This window comes from Plecotus auritus, assembly GCF_963455305.1.
Source record: "Plecotus auritus genome assembly, chromosome: 3".
Classification (NCBI taxonomy): Eukaryota; Metazoa; Chordata; class Mammalia; order Chiroptera; family Vespertilionidae; genus Plecotus; species Plecotus auritus.
In genome coordinates, this window is record NC_137772.1 from 134,629,519 (window position 1) to 134,652,038 (window position 22,520).

The 22,520-nt window shown below is 43.9% G+C and overlaps 1 protein-coding gene across 3 annotated transcripts in view; it reads left to right on the plus strand.

Annotated features, from left to right (window-relative positions):
- TMCC3 (transmembrane and coiled-coil domain family 3) overlaps positions 1-22,520 on the plus strand; it is a 274,820-nt gene that overhangs the window by 182,787 nt on the left and 69,513 nt on the right. The window contains exon 1 of one of the 3 annotated variants that reach the window (XM_080659718.1): positions 10,859-11,207. The exons of the other annotated variants lie outside the window; for them this stretch is intronic. Coding sequence (XP_080515844.1) covers positions 11,130-11,207 — 78 coding nt within the window. The 5' untranslated portion in view covers positions 10,859-11,129. Of the gene's footprint in view, positions 1-10,858; positions 11,208-22,520 lie in introns of those variants that run through there. 3 annotated transcript variants of the gene reach the window in all.

Sequence of the window (22,520 nt, forward strand, 5' to 3'; positions counted from 1 at the left end):
GGTTTAGGCCTTCTTTCATAGGACAATGAATTTTTTAAAATACCACTAGTATACGCTATATTCAAATACCCACACATTTATGGAAGGATTTCCATTGCAAGAACTGTGCTGGGCAGTGACGGATTTTTTAAATGAGCAAATTAGTCCTCTATTTCAAAAAGATCATACTCTAATAGAGAGGGATGTGGTAGATATATACACAATTTATGTAATATAAATTAAACTTATAAATACTATGCTAAAATTACACATAATATGCTACTAGTGAAGGAAGATTAATTTTTACCTGAGAGATCACTTGGGGGAAAGAGCTATATGAATAATATGAGTATAGTGTATTTATATAATATTCATCTCACATTCCTATAATAAGATGTAGAAAACTTGTTAGCCTCTGTGTTTTCATATTTTGGCAACTACATAAAAGTGGCCTTTGTTGTTTATGTTGACATCTAGTCAAAATAAGAAATATTGAGATATTTTGAATTTTTTTTATACAAAGTCTTTAAAATAATATTTAATAAAATCAAATTTAAACTTCAATTCCTCCAACCCAGCATGCACATTTCAGTATGTACATGCTCAGTGACTGAGTCCCTCCATATACTTGTTGGGCTCCACCTCAATTCTAAGATGTTGACCTCCAGAAAGCCACAGTGACTTCTGTCTTGATTCAGTACATTAAAGAAGAAAAAAATGTTTCAGGTACCCATGGGCACCTTTAAAGTAAGTTCTTAGAAACCATCATTTCTGTTCCTTTTTATTTCCATTGGGTACAAACTGTCAGCTAGGAAAGTGAGTATTTCTAAATACTTGTAGGAAATTTGCTCTTTGGCCACATATGGCTAAGGTCTACTCTCTTGGACAGTGTAGACAATCAATTTGATATCAAAATAAAGGAAATGTTTGCAGCATAGTAATATAAATAGGTATCTCTAGGCTGGGGTTTTATGAATGATATATATTCTAATTGATCATCTGTATTCTAATTGATTATATCTAAAACATTCTGATATTTTTTGATTGAGGCAAATGCAATTCCATTTGTAAAAGATGGAAATAAGCCAGAATGGGAAAGCCTCCCATTTCTAGAGTGTTGTCTAGAAAAAAGTTTTGCAGTTATGGGTGTCAGGAAACTATAATGAAATATATGGATTTTCTGCTTCTTTGGGTAGAGCAGAAATTGTAACTTGAGCTTTACAAGCTGTTGGGTCTCTTCTTAGATCTTTTATTTGTTTGTTTTTCCTCTTATAACCTCCAAGAATCCCTTTTCATAGTTGAAAGGAATGTTTGTTTGTTTGTTTGTTTTTTTAACTCCGAATAACCAAACCCTGCTAGTATTCTAAAAAACCTATGTGTTGCATGCATGGTGACTTCTGGTTACCACTCACCTGAGAGATGATCTGAGACACGTGATCTACAACATGTTTAAAACCTTATTTTTCTCTCAAACCCCAACATACTGTCTTTTTGTGAAAGACATCCCTTCAGTGGAATGGCAGAGATACTAACTAGGAGTGCATCAGGCACAGCTGATCTGGGAAGAAGCAACGAGAAGTCATACAACTGTAGAATACCTTTCAAAACTGTCAGCTAGGAAAGTGAGTACTTCTAAATACTTGTAGGAAATTTGACCTTCACTTCCAAAGTGAGATGAGAATTGATACCTCATTTTGTGAAACTTAAAGGGCAAAACTGAAAATATAGAAGTGCTTGGAAATGATTTAAAAAAGAAAGATTTACAAGGAGCCTTCAGCTGGAGGATAAAGTCATAATGGTGTGATTTTTAATTTTGAAAGCTCTATTTGTTTTCTTTCTTCAGGGAAAGAACAGGAAACAAGAGCTTTATTGTGGGGTTATTGGGAATCCTGTACATTAAACTGTTTGGGAGAAGCAGAGAAAGGTCAAGCAGGAGTGGGGGCAAGTTAAGTTCATATGAGTTAAGTTTTATGTGTGGAGACATGCAACAGTGGAGTTTCCAGATGCATTGAGTTTCTTTCCCATTAATAGTCTCAGTAGTGCCAGCATAGGCCTTTGATTAAGAGACAGTTATTATTTAACTAGAGGCCTGGTGCACGAAATTCATGTATGGGGGCGTTCCCTCAGCCCAGCCTGCACCCTCTCCAATCAGGGACCCCTTGGGGGATGTCTGACTGCCTGTGGAATAGGGCCTAAACCAGCAGTCAGACATTCCCCTCGCAATCTGGGACCGCTAGCTCCTAACTGCCTCTGCCTGCCTGCCTGATCACCCTTAACTGCTCCCCTGCTGGCCTGATTGCCCCCAACTGCCCTCCCTTGCCAGCCTGGTCACCCCCAACTGCCCTCCTCTGCTGGCCTGGTTGCCCCCAACTGCCCTCCCCTGCCGACCTGGTCACCCCCAATGGCCCTTCCCTGGTGGCCTGGTCGCCCCCAGTGACCCTCCCCTGCTGGCCTGGTCGCCCCCAACGGCCCTCCCCAATGACCTGGTCGCCTCCAAAGGCCCTCCCCTGCTGGACTGATCACCCCTAACTGCCCTCCCCTGCTGGCCTGATCACCCTTAACTGCCTCTGCCTCAGCCCCCACTACCATGGCTTTGTCCGGAAGGAAGTCGGACATCTGGAAGATGGCAGGTCAGCCTGGTCTAATTAGCATAGTACCCTTTTATTAATATAGATAGATTATGTAGGATAGGATTGCTTAAATGGGTGGGGGGGAGCCTTTTTTAGTAGGAGGAGATGCTCTTGGCAGACAAAAATACATAATCCCTATATCTGGACTGATAGCCAGCCATATGCACTATACTGCCAAAATGGTTATTAAAAAATTGAACCGCTTTCTTGCACCTTACACCAGTGGTTGGCAAACTCATTAGTCAACAGAGCCAAATATCAACAGTACAACGATTAAAATTTCTTTTGAGAGCCAAATTTTTTAAACTTAAACTTCTTTTAACGCCACTTCTTCAAAATAGACTCGCCCAGGCCATGGTATTTTCTGGAAGAGCCACACTCAAGGGGCCAAAGAGCCGCATGTGACTCGCGAGCCAGTTTGCCGACCACTGCCTTACACCAAACAGCTGTTGCCCTTAAAACCCCTCCTCAGTCCCCACCTTAGGTTGTGCCTTCGCAGTTCACCCAGATTAGGTTCTGATTGGTTGGTTTCTAGGCCAGTCAGTGTCAAAAGCTCCGCCTCCTAGGCAGCCATTGGCTCCTCACAGTTCACCCAGATTTGGTTCTGATTGGTCAGTTTCTATGCCAGTCAGCATCTCCAGGCCTATCTCCGGGCCTGATCCGTGCCACGGTAGCTGCAGATCAGGCCTTGCCTCTCTCTCCAGGCTATCTCCAGGCCTGATCCGCAGCCTCTAAGGCAGCTGTGGATCAGGCCTTGCCTCTCTTTCTCTCTCTGGGCCTTACCAGCAGCCATGGTTGCTGCTGATCAGGCCCCGCCTCTCTCTCTGGGCCTCTCTCCAGGCCTGATCCACAGCCACCATGCCTGCCTCGCCCCACCCACCCGCCGGCCACCAGCCTTGCTGTGATAGGAGCCTGTGGGCTGCAGGTGAGGGACCGAGAGGTGCTCCATACACTTCCTGGTGACCAGTCATCCGTCTGGTTGTTTAGGTTGTGATGGCCCCTGGTCTTTTATAATGTAGATGGGTGCAATTATGCCCATTCTACAGGTGTGGAAACTGAGGCCTAGAAAGGTTGCATAAATTGTCCAAGGATATACACTTGGTAAATTGGCTTTAGCGTAAGATAAGCCTGGAATCAGAATCAAACTCCACTGTTGTCATTTATTAGTTGGTCAAACCACTTATTCTATTCAGAGACCCTATTGCTACTCGGTAAAATGGAAAATAATAGCACCTACCATCATAGAGGCAGGGGCAGGAAGAGGTTTGTCATAACTCAGAGTTGATGTATTTAAGTTCTGGTGCAGATGCAGTAGGCTTAAATAAATAATAAATATTGTAATTTGCTGACTCTGTACAGAGTACTATAGAGGTGCTATAGGAATACACAAAATAAATGGAGATTTTTTTTTCTTACTCTTCTGTAGCAAAATATTTCAGAGCTTCTTTGATCTTTTTGCCCTGAACTTTCAAGGGATGGAGTGGGCAAAAAGTGTCAACATTTGTGATACTTCATATCAGGCATTTTGTTAGGGTCTGTGTTAATCAGCATTAGGTTCGGCTACATATACCAGAGAAATCTAACTTTGTAAAATGAATTAAAATAATGGGAAATAGGCTCTGGTTATCATTTTCATAGAGAACACTTGTTTTGGTTTTCCTCTTATAACCTCCAAGAGTCCCTTTTCATAGTTGAAAGGCTTATTTGTTGTTTTTAACTCCAAATGACCGAACTCTGCAAATATTTTATAAAACCTACATGTTGCATGCCTGATGACTTCTGATCATTTCTGCAGATGTGTGTTAAATGCGTGCTCATACATGTGAGCGGGTGTGCCTGCCTGCTGGGTTTTCAGCAGCAGCAGATGACTGATGTTAATTGGGAAATAACTGTGCTGTGATTTATTTAGCCATCCTGTTGTCAACAATTGGTTTGTTTCCAGGACGGGACTATTACCACCATGAACGGGTGTCCTGACTGACATGTGTCCTCCAGGTGTATCCTGAGGAGTGGAGAGGCTGGGTTATAGGGTACGCATAGCTTCGAGTTTATGAGATAATGCCAACCCGTGCTTCAAAGGGATTGTAACTGTTGATGTTCCCTCCTCCACGTGGGAGAGTTCCTGCTGCTGCTGCAGATCATTTCCAGCACTAAGTATTATAAAACTTCTTCATTTTTGTCAGTCTGGTAGGGTTACCCTGCTTTCTTTTTTGTATAATATTACTGCATAAACATTTCCCCATATGATTACAAACTCTTTCCAAGTATAATTTGGGGCAATTATACTTTATTTTTTGTATGACTGTTTTCTACTTTGTATAATCTGCCCTTTAGTTTTCATAAACAATCCTTTAGACGCTTTCAAGCTTTTCAGGATGAGAAAATACTGTAATGGGCAATCTTTGTGTATAAAACTTTTCCTGTATTGTATTATTTCTTTAGGGTAGATTCCTCAAAGTGGAATCATTTGGTCAAAGTGTACAAGCAGAAAGAAACTCTGTTGTATGTGGGAGCAGGTGCCCTGAGGACTGAGGGAGTTGAAGGTTCGTGTAAAAGGAGGAAGTTTGCCTTTCTCAGTAGTCAGAGCCCAGAGCTTAGCCCCACTTTCTCCTAGTTCTATCACAAGAATGTTTGATGATGAGGTGGAATATTGGCGTGCACCCTCTTCCTTAATAGGACATGTTCCAGGATAACAGCAGTCATTGACATCTTACTGCAAAGAAGTTATCGCATGAAGACATATTTTAGGTCTTACCTTGTTTTCTTGGCAGATACTTGAATCCAGGCAGAGTCCACCCCCCTCCCTGTAACAGTACAAGATCATTTATATTTAAATGTTTATGGGAGTGATGTAAGCAACAGATACTGTCAGAATTCAGAGAAGGGAGAGATCAATGCCGACATCAGTGGGCAAGGAAGGCCTCAACAAGCAGCACCCTCTCTTTCAATAGGACTGTGACTTGGACTGTTTTGAGACATCACATCAAATTTCCCTGGTAGTTTCATATTCCACCAACCATTCTTGCAAGTGAATTGATAAAATTCAAAGTGAATTCGAGGACAATGTGTACCTGAAGTGTAGCTAGCTCATCCTTCAGATTTAATATGTGCTTAATGAAAAAGAATTTTCCTGGGCTGGCCATGTATAGAATGGAGACAGCTACAGTTCTCCAGAGATCCGCCTCAAGTGAAGTAGGAACCCTTAACAGTGGTCGGCAAACTGCGGCTCTGTTGACTAATGAGTTTGCCGACCACTGCCTTAGCATCACAGCTCCAGTTAAAGACTTAACAGCAAGAACACTCTGTGCCTAGTGCCCAGTAAGGCATTTTCATCCTCGTTTGTTTTCCGTCGTTGTGGGCCTCTGGGAAACTGCAGCCAAGAGTCATGCGCAGCCATCAGACAGTGAAACTCTTTTTTCGCAAATGGGAGGGTCAGAAGGTCAGAAATAACAAAGCTCATGTTATAATGTATGTGTGACTAACATAAAACAAAGACTCAAACCAATATGGGAACCGACAACAGAAAGAAGCACACAAATTTGTCAAGTTTTACAATTTACTTACAATGTAAATTTTCACTAAACAACTCAGTATATAATGAGTCATTTTGAACCTGAACCAAATTTGTGAACTTTAACATACTTTTCCAACCAAGTCCAACTTAATTGTCAATCATTTATTCAACAAAAACCTTATAGGATCACTGCTTTCTGTCCGGTGCTGTGCTCCACACTGGCGGACCACTGCTGAGGGACTCTGCCCTTGGCCCTCAATTTCTTCATAGTGTCCACTGTGGTCAGGTCCTGATGGAGGAGGTCACATTAATGAGCACCACCTGCCGTCTCTCCTTTGCCCCTCAGTTCCCCCAGGTGATCCCCTTCTCTGGGGCAACAAGGGGCCAGAACCTGGAAGAACTCTGTTCTGTGGACAACTTCAGAGAAAAAAATCGGTACACCACCCATTCCTACTTGCTGTGTTGTCCCTTCCCAAACAAAGTTTTTCCTGTGAAAATTACCACAATTGCACCTAAGATGTAAAATACATTTTATTTTTTTAGTGATATTTATTCTATTTATTTATTTTTTTAAATCCTCACCCAAGGATATTTTTCTATTGATTTTTTAGAGAGAATGGAAGAGAGAGGAAGAGACAGAGAGAAACATCGATGTGAGAAAGACACATTGATTGGTTGCCTCCTGCACACGCCCCAACCTGGCCAGGGAAGAACCTGCAACGGAGGTAGGAGGTACGTGCCCTTGACCGGAATTGAACCCAGGACCCTTCAGTCTGTAGGCTGATGCTCTATCCACTGAGCCAAAGTACCCAGGGCGTAAAATACATTTTAAATTAAAATTTTAATTTTGAGATTATTGTTGATTCACATGCAGTTGTAAGGAATAATACAGAGAGGTCCTGTGTACCCTTTACCTAGTTTCCAGGGGTAACATCTTTCCAAACTATGGTAGGAATATCATATTAACATTGATACAATCCACAGTCATAATTAGGTTTCTCCCGTTTTGTTTGTAGTTGTGTGTGGTGAGGGGGGGGTAAGGCGGGTGTGTTTAGTTCTCTGCAGTTTTACCACATGAGCAGGTCCTGTCCACCACCTACAGCTGAGACAAAGAAGAGTTCCATCACCACAGGATCCCTGGTGTTGCCCTTTGATAATAACTACATCTACCTCTCCTGCAGCCCCCTTGCCTCCCCACCTAGTTTCTAACCCCTGGCAGCCACTGGTCTCTTCTCCATTTCTATAGTTTTGTCACATAAATGGAATCATACTTTGGGAGATTGGCTTCTTCACACAGCATAATTCCCTTTACACTCACCCAAGTTGTTGTATGTCAGTAGTTTGTTCCTTCTTACTGGTAAGCAGTATTCTACAGTATGGATGACCCACAGTTTAACTATTCACTCATTGAAAGACATCTGGGATATTTCCAGTTTTTGGCTTTTATAAGTGAAGCTGCTATGAACATTTGTGTACAGGTTTTTGCATGATCATTTACCTCTTCTCTGGGATAAATGCCTGAGAGGGCAATTTCCAGGTCACATGGTATTTGCCAAATTGTTTTCCGGAGAGGCTGTACCATTTTACATTCCTGTCAGCAATGTATGAATTATCCACTTTCTCCATATCCTTGCCCGCATTTAGTGCTATCACATTTTGTTTTAACCATTCTGATAGGTATATAGTAATATTCTTTGTGGTTTTAACGTGCATTTCCCTAATGAGCGTCTTTTCATGTGTTTATTTGCCATCTATGTTTGCCTCAATGAACTGTCTGTTCAAGTTTTTTTGCCCATTTTTTAAGTTGGATTGTTTATTTTTTAATACTGAGTTTTGAGAGTTCTTTATGTTTTCTAGATACTAATGCAACTAATTTGTTGGATATGTGCTTTTGCAAATATTTTCTCCCCAACTGTATTTTGTCTTTTCATACTTTTAACAGGTCTTTCATAAAGCAAAGGTTTTGCATTTTGATGAGGTAAAACACATGTTTGTACTTTTTAATGTAGCCTCAAGTCTGCAGGGAAGGTAAATGTTAGAGACCAGTCTCCAGGACATTGAAGGCTCCCTGTAGAATTCTTTTTAAGATTCATTGTTCTTGAGAAATCAATAGCACAAAATTGTTGCATCTGCTAAGAAGGAATATTAGAAGGCAAATTTACCAGCCTGCAGTTTGAGTCTTTCCACTTTCCTGTTTTTTGTCAAAATCTTACCAAGTAGAAGTTTTGGGCTTCTATGCCAGATGACTGCTGATGCTAAGTAAACAGCAGTCATTGTTTTCTTGTATAGAACATGCTATGTTAAAAATTAAATATACCAGTAAATGTGAAGAGTAGTTACTTCGAGTTGGCTGCAAACCAGGTAGTTAAAATTAGAGATTCTATTTGCATCAGGCCTGGAAGCTTCTGATCCTCAACATATATACATGCATGCATACATACATACATCTGATCAGCATGCATTCACAGCAGGCTAGTTAGTACATTTTAAAAATATGATTTATTTTTTTTTCTACTCTCTCTGTCCTTAAACTCTCAGGGGGAAAAAGCTGTACTTTTTGTCTTATTGATCTTTCCCCCAGGGGCAACACTAACCTGTACTATTAAACCAAAATGGAATATGAAAGGAAAAACATTTTTCTTTACTTTGTAAAAGGCTTATACTTTTCCTCTATAAAATGAGGCTTTCCTTCATGTCTATTTCCTTATCCCTACTGTATTGACATGGTAAACATGAAACAGCTCAGGAGGGGAGCCCCTAAGGAGACACCTCCCTTTGCCCTACCACCTAGCTAGGGACAGACCTGTCTTTACCTAGGTAGCAACTTTTTTTTTTTTTTCTGTCTCCCTATCTAGATGGCATGTCCCTACAGGATTGGACCATGTGTTAGTTTTCTACACCCAGCACCAGGAACAGAGTCTATCACACCTACGGTGCTGAATAAATAACCGGGGACTGCACAAATTTCAGTAACTAGGCAGTATCTGAAAATTGGTAACACTCATCATTCAGCAAATTTTTATCCTTATATATTATTCATTCCAACCCCTTAAAGGCAAAACCTACCTTTTGCTTATATCTTACTCATTTTTAAAACCCCAGTGCTTGGGCAATAAGTAGACATTTAATAAATGTTTAATTTATCCATTCATTCAGCAAGTATGTATTGAATACAAACTATACCAGGAACTGTCAGGAATATACACATTTGCCTAGCCCTAGAAGCATGGAACAGACTGATGAATCTCAGAGGGAAGGGGGTGGGGTGGGGGTAGGAGGTTATTAACCAAAGAACTTATTTGCATATATGCATAGCCTATGGACACAGACAATAGTGTGGTGAAGGCCTGGAAGGGGGGGAGGGCATGAAGGGGGGTCAATGGGGGATAAAGGGAGGATATCTGTAATACTTTCAACAACAAAGGTAAGTTTTTAAAAGTATGTACTGTGAAAAATAAATCTCTCATCCCTTCCTTGTAGCTACCTAGTTCTCCTCTCCTGCTATCAGTTTCTTGTCTATCTCCCTAGTTTTTTGTTTATCCTTCTAGAAATATTCTATGCATATATAAGCACATACATATATGGTTTGTACATAAATGGTGGAATACCATACAAATTATTCTGCATATTGCTTTTTTCACTTAACCATATATGCTAGAGATATTTCTGTAGCTACGCATAGAGAGTTGCCTCATTCCATTACAGTTACCCAATACTCCACTGGATGGGTGTGTCATAATTTACACCAAGTCTTCTTCTGAAAGACCTTAGGTTGTTCTCAGTCTTTGCAATGGTCTTCTAACTAGTGTCCCTTACCCATCTTCAGTCAGTGCTTCTCATGGCTATCACATAGATCTAAAATTCCCCTCCTGACGTCATCCTTTCCCTGTTCAGAAACCTCCAGCTGCTTCCCAATACCCACATACTAAGGCTGAACTTTGTAGTTTTGAAAGTGGAGCCCTGCACCACACAGTCTCCACCTACTTTTCCCAGCACATCCTTCTGTTCTTAAAGACACCCCCTATCTTGAGGTTTTCCAAATGTGCCTTTGTTTTTATACTCAATACTTTTCTTCTGCCTGCACGCCCCTAGCCCCTCAACCCTTTGAAGGGAAGGAGCTTACTTTCCTTTCTCTTGGCTGGTCCCTTTGCAATGACTCCTCTCTGAGGCGGCTGCACTTCCAGTATTTCAACTCAGTCTCCCCCTGGTTCACCCTAGATAACCAGACCCTGTGTTCTGAATGTTGGTTTAGGTAACATTTAATTGTTCACCGATCAGTCCTTTCTCTTCTAAACTCCAAATTTCTTGAGGATGGGGACTGTTTATTGGAAATAGGGAATACTAAAATGAAAAGATATGTCTTGACTTTCAGGTGGCTTCCAACATAAAGGTGAGCTAGACTTGCAAAATTAAAATACACAGCACCACAGATATTTGTTTAAGTGGAAGTGTGTTTTGTGCTCAGTGAATTATAAGAAAAACAGGGGCTTTAAACACCTCTGGTCCCTGTCCCAGGGTCTGGCACATGGCAGATGCCCAATAAGTGCACTCTGAAAGTTAAAACAAAAACAAAAACCTGAAAGCAAGCATTTAAGGCACGCCTCAACATCGTGTCAAAAATCCATCTTTTATCATAATTATACAAATAAGTCAACAAATAGATGCCTCTCAACTTTTGAAGGAAAAGAGGGCAGTGTAGGAGGGGGTAGTAGACTCAAGTTTCAGCGAGGGCGGGAGCAGGGAAGTCACACCTGGGGAAGGCTCTCCGGGCCGCGGGCGGCCGCGCACGGGGGCGGGGAGAGGGGAGGGGAGGAGCCTTCGCGTCCCGCCCCGCCCCCTCCACCCCGCGGCGGCGGCGCAGGGCGGCTTGGCGGTGTGGGCTGTTGGCCCAGCTGCAGCAGCCTGCTCGTCCGCTCGGCCGCCGCCCCCGGGCGCCCGGAGCAGGGCCGGCAGCTCGCGGCGCGGCGGCCCCAGGAGACGGGAAGGTTCCCGGCGCGAGCGCCGAGATGCCGGGCAGCGACACGGCGCTCACCGTGGACCGGACCTACTCCGACCCGGGCCGGCACCAGCGCTGCAAGAGTCGGGTGAGTGGCGCGAACTGGGTGTGTGGGGGCGCCGGGCCGAGGGGCGAGGCCGAGTGGGCTCCGGCTGCCTCGTGGACGAACTCTCGTCTCCCACGTTTCTCTGCCGCCCCTCTCCTTCCCCTGCTGCCCCGCGTCCGGTCTTCCCCGCCCCTGTCCGCGCTGAAGGGGCTGGGAAGGGGGCCGTCGGAGCCCGGCCTGCGGCTCGGAGACCACAGGTCTCCACCGCCCGGGGGGACGCGGAGCTGAGCCCGGCCCGTTGACTCCTCGCCACCCGCCGTCCTCGGTCCCCGTGCGCCCGTCCGGGACGCCGGGTCTCCCCGACGGCCGCGCTCCGCCGCGCTCTCCAGCAGGGAGCGCCCGCCACGCGGGACGGTGTCGAAGGGAATCTTGCTCCCGGCGGCCTCGCGTCCGCGCTGGGACGGCCTCCCATGCCGCCTGATCCCCTCGGGGTTTCGGGCGCGGGGCAGGTGGCGGCGGGAGCGCCAGGGACTCTGCCCGGTGAAAAGTCCGTCTTCGCGCTGTCTCTCCGGAGTTTCTCGCTGTGCCGAGCCGCGCGCTCTCCATTGTTTGCAGTGTAATTTGCTGTTGCTGATTTTGGCTGTGGGTGAAAATAGCTCTTCAGAGCGGGCAGCAGGGACGATTCTTCTAGCGCTTCAAAATAAAGACGGAGGCGATGGCGAGGAAGAGGAAGCCTTCTCCATACCCCTCCTCAGGGATACCTTTGCCCCCTCTGGGCTGCTGAATCGTCCAGGCTCTCTCTGCGCCCCGGTCCCCGCACCCCCTTGGCCCATTGAAGTGCCATTTGGATCAGCACCTCCTCCACCTTGGCATTAGTTCTGGCAGGAGCTACCTGGATTTGTTTTTTGCTCAGCTAGTTGATTACTCGCTTGTCCAAGACCTCAGCATTTGAGTGTCAGCTTCTCTGTATAAAGTTCAGGGAGGAAGAGTCCTGCTCAGATTCTGGCCTGCCACCTCCCAGATAGACCAACCGGCCAATGGGACGGGAAAAGTAGCAACAGGGACAGAAATGCGGAGCCGCCCCATGTGCAGGATTTGGGTGTGCAGTCGTAATTCAGAGAAGTAATCATTTGCCCCAGAAGTGAAGTGACAAATCCCTGGTTTATTTACCTGTTTTCCCTTGTCATCTGTTAGTCAGTTTAACCGAATGATTTGTTTTTACAGATTAATTATATTTGTTGGAATAATACCTCCTGCATCAACTCCACTCTCATCCCCCAAAAGAATTCTCTTATTTTTTGCAGTTTCTTTAAATGTTTCATAACAATTTGTTATGAAAATAACCAGAAACTTCATTTAGGAAAAAGCATTGACAAAGGCTATTTGTTTACCTTCACAAAAGGTTGTGGCACTTTTACAGAAAGTTTTATTGTTTACACTTTGGAAGGCTGACAGCTGGCTAACACAGTCAAACTATGGAGAAAGTTGACAGTCTTTATTTCTAATGCATTGTAATTGGGGGAGTCTATATTAATGTCTCAGTTGACAGAAGAAATTTCAGACTTGAAGAAATTTGGAAGCTTGGTTTCACTTGTCACAACTGTGTTAATCTTTGTGTAAACAACAAGATTAGTAATCTTTGAGGGATGGATGGCTGACTATGAAATCATTTAAACATTTTGGCAAAACTCACAGAACCTACTAAAATTCAGTCTTCATAATGGGCAAAATGGTGGTGATAAAGTTTGTACCTCAACTACTATGATGAGAAGTGGCAAAGCAAATGAGTACTTTAAATGCAGGCTTAATTTTTCTCCTGTATTGTTCTTTTCTACACCCTTCTTTTATGTTAAAGTGCCACACCCTTGTGTGAAGGTTTCTTATTTTTTTAAAATTATTCCCAGGATGTTTACCTACTACATTGTGTGGTGAGTTGTAGAGATAGAGTCATATGCCGCTTAACATGTTTAGCAATAGTTCTGAGAACTGGGTCATTAAGCAATATCATTGTTGTGGGAACATATGGGTGGGCAAAAGTAGGTTTACAGTTGTTTGTATCCTCCTATATAATAAAAGCCTAATATGCTAAGTGTCCAGTCAACTGTTCAATCGAAGTGTAATATGCTAATGATATGCTAAGGCCACTCAACTGCTCACTATGACGTGAACTGACTACCAGGGGGCAGACAGTCGACCGGTTGACCAGACGCTATGACGTGCATTGACCACCAGGGGGCAGATGCTCCGACTGGTAGGTTAGCTTGCTGCGGGGGTCCGGTCGATCGGGACTGGACTGGACGAGAAGGGTCAGACATGCCCTGGAGCCCTCCCGTGGCTCTCCCCGGCTGGCCAACCTCCCACATCCCTCCCTGGTCCCAATTGTGCACTGGTGGGGTCCCTCGGCCTGGCCTGTGCCCTCTTGCAATCCGGGACCCCTTGGGGGATGTCAGAGAGCTGGTTTCAGCCCAATCCCACAGGCCAGGCTGAGGGACCTCACTGGTGCACAAATTCGTGCACTGGGCCTCTAGTAGAAAATAATAATAGTAGAATAAATTGGGTTTCCCATACTTGCAACTGTCAACCTACTTTTGCCCACCCCTGGATAGAGTGCACTTCCACAGACCCATATGGTATAGCCTACTACACACCTAGACTGTATGATATATAGCCTATTGCTCCCAGGCTACAGCATGTTACTGTACAAAACAACATGAGCTTAAATCAAGAACAAGAGAAAACAATGTGGTCAAGAGATGGTAAACACAAGATGGATGACAGCCAGTGTAACAAAGCTACTGTTTTACAGCACACCTTTTTTTTAATAAGTAGAAAGACTACACTCTGAAAGAATGATTAAAAGTATAGTATAGTAAGTACATAAACCAGTAGCAGTTACTTATTATCATTATCAAGTATTATGGACTGTACATAATTGTATGTGCTCTACTTTTATATGTGTGGCGGTGCAGTAGGTTTGTTTACACCACATCTCCACAAACACATGAGTAATGTGTTGCACTGCTAAGATGTCACTAGGCGATAGAAAAATTTCAGCTCCATTATAATTTTATGGGACAATGGTGGTGTATGTGGTCTGTCATTAACTGAAATGTTGTTACATGGTGCATGACTATACCTGATTTTTAAATAGACCATGTATTAAAATGGAGTTAGACATTATAGTATATACTGATTATTCTAAATTATCTTATTGAGCAAACGAAATCTAGTGAGGACTAAAAGAAATCAAAGCAGTGAGGGCTAGAACTTTAGTGGATAAAATCACAAGTTGTATAGCAGTGATGCTGATATCGCTGTTTAAACTTCTTGATTGTCTGCTTTTAGGGTTTTTATAGTTGAGTCAGGAGGAATAGAGATCTAGTGGAAATCTTTTTACTGTATAAAAACTTTTCTCAAGTGGAGCTGATATAATTTTGAGTCTGTCCCCAAAGCTGTCATAAGCCTGCTGTAATGAAGGGAAAGCAGCAATAATTTTCTTGCGAGAATCTCATTAGGTGATTCTAGCTCCTGTTTTGTGGGATTCACTTCGATGTAGCTATAAAGACTTACCCATATTTTCGTTGCATACTCAGAAAGTATGCAAAAGGAAAACGTCAAGTAGTATTAGGGTTTAATTTCTTTTTTTAATATGTTTTTATTGATTTTTAAAAAGAGAGGAAGGGAAAGGGATAGAAACATCAGTGATGAGAGTCATCCATTGGCTGTCTCCTGCACACCTCCTCCTGGGGATCAAGCTTGCAACCCAGGTATGTACCCTGACCAGGAATTGAACCGTGATCTCTTTATTCCTGGGTCGATGCTCAACAACTGAGCCACACCAGCCAGGCTAGGGTTTAATTTATTGATGTCACCCTCTCTTTGGCAATAAACCATCTATCTAATAGAGTATTTCAAAAGAACCCTTTTGTGAACTGATTTAGAAAATTAGCTCCCCTAAAAACACTGTAACTAATGAGAACTAGGGGTGCATGTGAAGAGTTTATTAACCTTTCAGAGATGTGTGGTTTCCTCCTAGGAAGGACCCTAGACTCCATGAGATCAAATTCTTGGTTACCAAATGGTCTTTTTTTTTTAGTTCAAAATTGATACTCTGTGGAGAGAACAGGGAAAATACACATGTCTCTTGCTGAGCTTGGTTAAGCCTTTGAGACTAGAATAATAATGAGGCAGTTTACTATTTTCACATTGGAGAAGCCTATTTTTACAGCCAGGTGGACTAACCTAGATTTTTTTTTTGTCCCCTTCAGTGAAAATGTAATATAACTGATGAATTTTGTGATTGTCTCTAAGCTGACAAGTCAGATCATTCACATTTTTAAATTTCATCTGGGTAAAATTCAGAAATGGTGCATGTTAATTTGATGCACATAATATACCCCTACTTTAAAAGAAAGAACATACATAATTAGACTCCTACTTTTTTTTTTTCATGCCCTACAAAGTTAAAGCCTATCATTTCTTTAAGAATACAGGCAGTCTGGTTTTTTTTAATCAATTATGTGTGAATTAAATTTTATGTTCTAATTTTAAATGTTCTAAAAGGCCACTTTCAGCAGCCTTTGATCCTTATGTAAGGTGAGTAATTTTTTTCTTGTTCTGTTGGTACCACCACTAATCAGAACTCTAGTCATCCTGAGTGCTTACTCTTCCCCCATCTCTAATCTACCAGCCATTTCCACTGGACCTTTCTTTGAGTTGGTTCACTCCTCCTGTTATCTCCCATCTAGGTTAGCCAAGAAGAGATAATTGGTGCACTAGTTTCTTCATTGCTCTGTGATTTTGTCAACTTCCATTCCATCTTGCCTGCAAGGACTATTCTACCTACAGAACCGCTCTCATCAGGCTGGCCCCCAGAAGACAGATCTTGCCTTAGTGCTGCTGACCAGTGGTGGGATTTTGGACCCTGTAATCTAAGTATTAGTTTCTTCTTCCATATCCTAGGGGTGGTACCAGGAATAAGTGCAGTAATTTCTATGAAATGCCCAGTACACAGTAAGAACTCAATAGATGGTAGCCATTTTTGTTATCCTCCTATATAATAAAAGCCTAATATGCAAATTGTTCTATCGGGAGTTCGACTGGGAGTTCGACTGCTCGCTATGATGTATGCTGACCACCAGGGGGCAGCGCGGAACATGGCGGGCGTCAGTGACATGGCACTGGCAGCAGGTGACAGTGAAGGTGCTGCTGGCCCTGATGGGCTCCAACGAGAGCAGGACCGCGGCAGGGTGATGGAGCAGGTGAGCGGGCGGCACCAGGCCAAGGCAGGTGTGAGTGGGACCCGATGGCCCCGCTGATCACCCCGCAGACAGCAGGCGGCAGGGGGCGGGGCCGCTGCCCAGCTCCCAGGTGCTGAGGGGGCCAGGCGGGGGGCCCGGCCCCAACCAATTACCCCCCAGACAGCGACCAGCAGCCAGCAGGTCATGATCGAGGCCAGGCCCCGGGCTGGGGCAGGGAACTGTGGGTGGGGGGCTGCGACCTCTCACCAGCTACCTGGGGGCAGGGGTGAAAGGACAGAGGTGCGGTGAGAATGCGGGATGTCCACCAAGCTTGCTCTCACTCCCCCTGCTACCCTCCCCCGGGCTGCCAGGGAAGCCCACACACTCAGGTGCTGGGTGCCCGCAAGGAGCCTGCCCCGCAACTGCTGGGACTGCAGGGGCTGGTTGGGCTCCCCTGGGTTCACGCAGGAACCGGTCTGCGAGGCCCGCTGGAAGAGAGCGCACTGCCCGTCTGACTTCCGTGCGGTGCCACTGAGCGGCCCAGAGGCCCACACTGTGCCCCAGCCTGCGGCATCTGGCCACACTCACCGCATCTCTGCGTGGGGACTCGGGCACCATGACTCAGGCGGAGGGGTGCACACAGGGACCCGGGGGCCCAGGTGCTGCCCAGGGCCCAGAGGTCAGCTGGGACCTGCCCTTCCCTGCCAGATGCTCGGGCTTTGATCACTGGCCAGGCCTAGGGACTGCACCTGTGCACAGATTTCATGCACTGGGCCTCTAGTGACTGTATAAGAAGTGATAAGCTTGAAAATGGCAAGACTACTAATTTTGTGAATAGTCTTTCCGATATTTTGTTCCTCATCATATGGATTTCTCGCATGCTGTCATTTACATGTTTATAAACTACTGACACTCGCACTCTGAGCACAGAGGCTTCATTCATTCACTAAATAACTTGCTTGAGCACCTGTGTGCTAGCTGCCACTCTAGGTGTCACTAATATAATGGTGATTGAAACAGACAGCCTGGCCTCTCCAGAAGAGTATTATCAGGTGATTGCATCTTATTTCTACTGTGGCTCTGGAAATACCCTTCTTTTTTACAGTAAGAAATGGTGATAATAAGTACAGTCTCTAACACAGCTGTGGGCAAACTACGGCCCGCGGGCCGGATCCGGCTGTTCTATCTGGTACTCTTGCTCTCCCCTCCGCTCCTTTACTTTGAATTTATATTAGTTCACACAAACACTCCATCCATGCTTTTGTTCCGGCCCTCCGGTCCAGTTTAAGAACCCATTGTGGCCCTCGAGTCAAAAAGTTTGCCCACCCCTGCTCTAACATCTGAAGAAACAAACTGCCAGCCATGATTGCCCCCCGTATTACATCTTGTGTTCTGTGGTTTGGAAATAGATCCAGAACAGTATGATGCGTAATGGCCAAAAGCACTCAAGGAAAAGAGGATGCCATAGCCCTTCTCACAGTGGAAATGGCTGGACAGGGATGTAGAAAGGCGATGATCACATGCTTACTTCCTGGGCAGGAACTGGAGGGAGTGGAAACACACTTGTATGGTAGTTTAACCTGATCTAGTGAAGGGGTGAACTGAGCATTTTGTGAATACGCTTTGAATCAGTGATTTGCTTTATTCTGATGAGGTAATTAAAGGAATGGTGAATAATGATGACTCTTCCAGGTTGGATTTTTCTTAAATTTAGAATGGATAGATTGATGTGGTATGTGTATTTTGAGCTACGCTTTGCTGCAAGCTCACCAGTCCTCCCTTTAGAGAACTAATTGCCAGCCACCACCAGCACACCCACTTGTTGCATTCCCTGTTGCACACCACAGCAACTACTACCAAGTGGGATCACAGGAGGAGTTTTGCTTCAGACCCACTGACTCCATCTCTAGGGCTGCTGTTAAAATCAGAAATCAACTTAGTCCTTCTGGATGGAGATTGCCCATGTCTTGACTTCACCGAGGCTGCAGCTTTCAGCCCTGCTGTTTCTTAATTGTGTTTTTATGTTTTATTGTGTGTGTATGTGGGGAGGGGTGGGGCGGGGGGGAGAAGGAAGAGAACCATGAATCGCTGTCCTGTGAATCAGAATGAGGACTTTACACTCCTTAGAAAGGGAACATCAGGATACATGATCCATGCATAATCCAGCTGGTCCATTGAGTTGCGGGTAGGGGAATGCTACTTGAAGGAAAACCTAGTGTGTGTGTTGATTATTCCTCTGTAAGGATGCAAAAGAACATAAAAAGAAGAATGCAGTAGAAATTATAATAGCCAACATGTACTACCTAAGTCCTTACTATACACCAGGCACAATAGTAAGCATTTTGAATGCACCATCTCCTTAATCCTCATGAGATCCTATTTATAGTTCCATTTTATAGATGAGGGAGTTGAGGTCCAGGCATTCTAGTAATTTGGCCAAGGTCCTGTGGCTGTTCAGAAATGGTAGAGCTAGCATTTTATAAACCTAGGTCTCGTTCCAGAGCCTGCATGTTAACCACTTCCCTATCTTCTGCCTCTGAAGCAAATGCTGGAGAGCACTCCGGTCTTCACCAACCTGTGGAGTGCTTGGATGTGTTCCACTTCTGCAGGGCACCAAGCCAAATTGTGTGCTCAAGATGCTTATGACACAGCACTCTGCCAGTCCGCTGCATGCAGTCCTATATCCCCAGTAAATATTTGGTGAATGAATTAATTTCAAGTGATAATCTAGGAGCTTTTTATAATGCCTAGGATATAAGAATTTTATTGATAACTTGGGGAAGCCCTAAAGGCTGTTAAATAAGCTCATGTTTAATGACAGGGTTAAAAAGCCATTTTCTAGCCTCATATTTGATCTCTGGAGGATAAGCAGTTGAAGGACATAACAAGGGTGGTTCTTGTCGTAGTCTGGCCTCGCCAGCTCTCCCTGTAGGGTTTAGCCTCACTGGACTGAAAGTGTGTGCTTGTCATACTTAAGGCAGAGGGTTATAAAGTTAGACTTAAAGGTTTTATTATGGTAGGATTGGAAGGGAGTTTAGACATTAACCCCAGTCCAGTCCATGTGCAGATACAGAAAAGTGACGTCCAGCAGACTGTAAGCAGTAAAATTGTGTAGCTAAGACAGACCGATTAGAGCTGACCAGTGTACTGGTTCTGTCTTAGAGAGTTCCTGAAAAGAAAACTGCTATATACCCTCACCCGAGGATATTTTTCCATTGATTTTTAGGGAGAGAGAGAGAAAGACAAACATCAATATGAGAGAGACACACTGATCAGTTGCCTCCTACATGAGCCCTGACTAGGGCCAGAGATCAAACCTGCAACCCAGGTATGCGCCTTGGACCGGGAATCAAACCCTTGACTCTTCATTGTATGGGCCAGTGCTCTAGTCACTGAGCCACACCAGCCAGGGCATGCTTTAAATTTTTTAAAATACCAAGTTAATTGCTAAGTTGTGTGGGATAAACATCTCAAAATTAAACAAGGTAGAAGGAGAATTCAAAAATTTTTTCAGTAGAGAATTAATTGAACAAAGTTGAAGTTTTGTGAGTTTTCTGGGTAGGAAAAAAGTGAATTTAAATGATTTAGTGTTACGCCCTCATCCTTCTGAATTTATTCCAGATTTTGGGGAGGCTAGGATGAAGAGAGGTGAAAATTCACACATCAAACTACTTAGCTGCACTGGATTTGCTGCCATTTTGTAAAAATTATCTTTTCTGAATGAGGTCTCTTTTAGTCTTTTTTTCTTCTTCAAAATAAAATTTTGGGAAGTGAGTTCATCTTTGTGTTGACCTTCCATCTATTGGGATAGGATGTTGGGGAAAAATATATGCCAGATGCACACGTCATGGAGTATATCTTCTATGTTTAACTTAGAATTCAACCCGAGCCTACTCTTGCCTCTAAGGCTCTGTTCCTGTGAGTCTCTCATTGAGAGCATCTTCCAGCACCCTGTCATTTTTTAAATTTATTTTTTATTGTTGACAGTATTACAGATGTCCCCCATTTTACCCCGCCCCCGTGTCTATGGGCTATGCATATATGCATATATGGTCTTTGTTTAATCTCCTCCTATCCCCCTAACCCCCTCCCCTCTGCCAAGTGTCTTTAGTGTATATAATTTTCATAAACATGAAAACATCATCTGGTTCTGTTCCAACACCGGGGATGGGAGTTAGGGGTGAAGACAGGGAGAGGGTTTGTTGGCCTGTTGAGAGACAGTGCATACAGTGCCAACCCACAATGAAGTGTCTCTGTTGGAGAAAATCTGTATGATTTCTGCCTTATGCTCTGACTTGAGAGCCCAACCCTGGAGTAAGATGTGGCTTTAGTGTATAATACAAGACACTTCTACTTAGATGTCCCACAGGCACCTCAAAATCTGTATGTCACACTTAATACATTCTCTCAATGACCACCCCAATTCCTGGCTACTACTTTTCCCATATAGCCGATCCTCAGACTAGATGCTGGGAAATTCCTCAGTCACCCCACTTAACACACCACATCCAGTGTGTACTTGCTCAATCACATTTCTCTCATTATCCCCAACATCACTCCCTTAGTTTACTTCTGGATTTGTGGTTAGAGTGAAGGGTTAGGAGTGTGGACTCAGGAGTCAAACTTGCATGTCAACTCCACTTGCCAGTGTGTGAGCAACCTTGACAAGATGCATTAGGAAACCCATTACAGCATTTGTTGCTCTGATGTTGAGTCATTCATTGTCTTCCAGAGAGTTTCCCAAACTTCAGTCATTCCCACACCTACACATAGCTTGGTGCCACCTGTACGATTGTTTACTTAGTATTTCTAAATCAGTTCACTCCTTGGAACTTAAATTTATGTTTAAAGTGTCAGTGTTACTATTCTAGCTAAATATTGTCTGGCCCTCTGAGGCCTGCAGTGCCAGATTAAAAGGATCGGTGGATGTGGAAGTTTTGTTAGAGAGTTCTTAGCACTCGACAAACCTCCTCGACTGAATCAACTGGACAGGCTGAGGATTGTTTTCAGGGCAATTACTCGCTCCCTGTGATTCTGTTATTTGATGCTTTCAATTTATACCACCGAAAATAATTCAGAACCATTTGAGGACACACGTGTCTTAATGTATCATCTCTCCAAGTTCTTTTAGGGAATATTTCTTTTAGACCCCTGGCCTAGAAGTTACTTCAAAGTATTTTTTTATGACCCTATCAGCCGTGGGCAAACTACGGCCCGCCGGCTGGATCCGGCCCGTTCAGCTGTTCTATCCGGCCCGCGGAGCCGAAAGAGCAGAGGGTTCTCTTGCTCTCCCCTCCGCTCCTTTACTTTGAATTTATATTAGTTCACACAAACACTCCATCCATGCTTTTGTTCTGGCCCTCCGGTCCAGTTTAAGAACCCATTGTGGCCCTCGAGTCAAAAAGTTTGCCCACCCCTGAACTAACTGGTTTGCTCAGTGGATAGAGAGTCAGCCTAAGGACTGAAGGGTCCCAGGTTTGATTCCAGTCAAGGGCACATGCCTGGGTTGCAGGCTCAATCCCCAGTAGGGGGCCTGCAGGAAGCAGCCAATCAATGATTCTCATCGTTGATGTTTCTATCTCTCACCCTCTCCTTCCTCTCTGAAATCAGTAAAAATAAAAATATTTAAAAAAAGAAAATGGGTATTCTTACCTTTTAAAATATATATATATATATATTATGGATTGTGAAAATTTGGGTAATGAGTGTTGGGCTAAACAAAAGCTCACCCTGGTGAGTTGAAGGCAATCTTGCCTGGGTATGAATACCTGGGTGGATGAGGTTGGAAAAATGAGAGTTATGCCTGTTCCAGGCTGTGTCTCTGGTCTTCTGATGCTTTGAGATAAACTGAGGCAATGGAAAGTCTTAGGCTAAAGAATGGACCATTCTGGAAGACATGGAGTCTTGGGGAATTTCAGGGAAGGACAAAACGTGGTGGGTGGAGAAATTTAAGCTCTGTGGTTTTCTAAAGTAAAGTTGAATCTAATTAAGATGGGTATATAGGCTTGTTGTAATAAGAGGGAATTAAATGGTGCTGCCGCCTTTCACTGAAATTTTTATATAAGCACTTATCTAAAAATAAAGTATGCCCTTAGTGAAAACTGTGCCCTTAGTA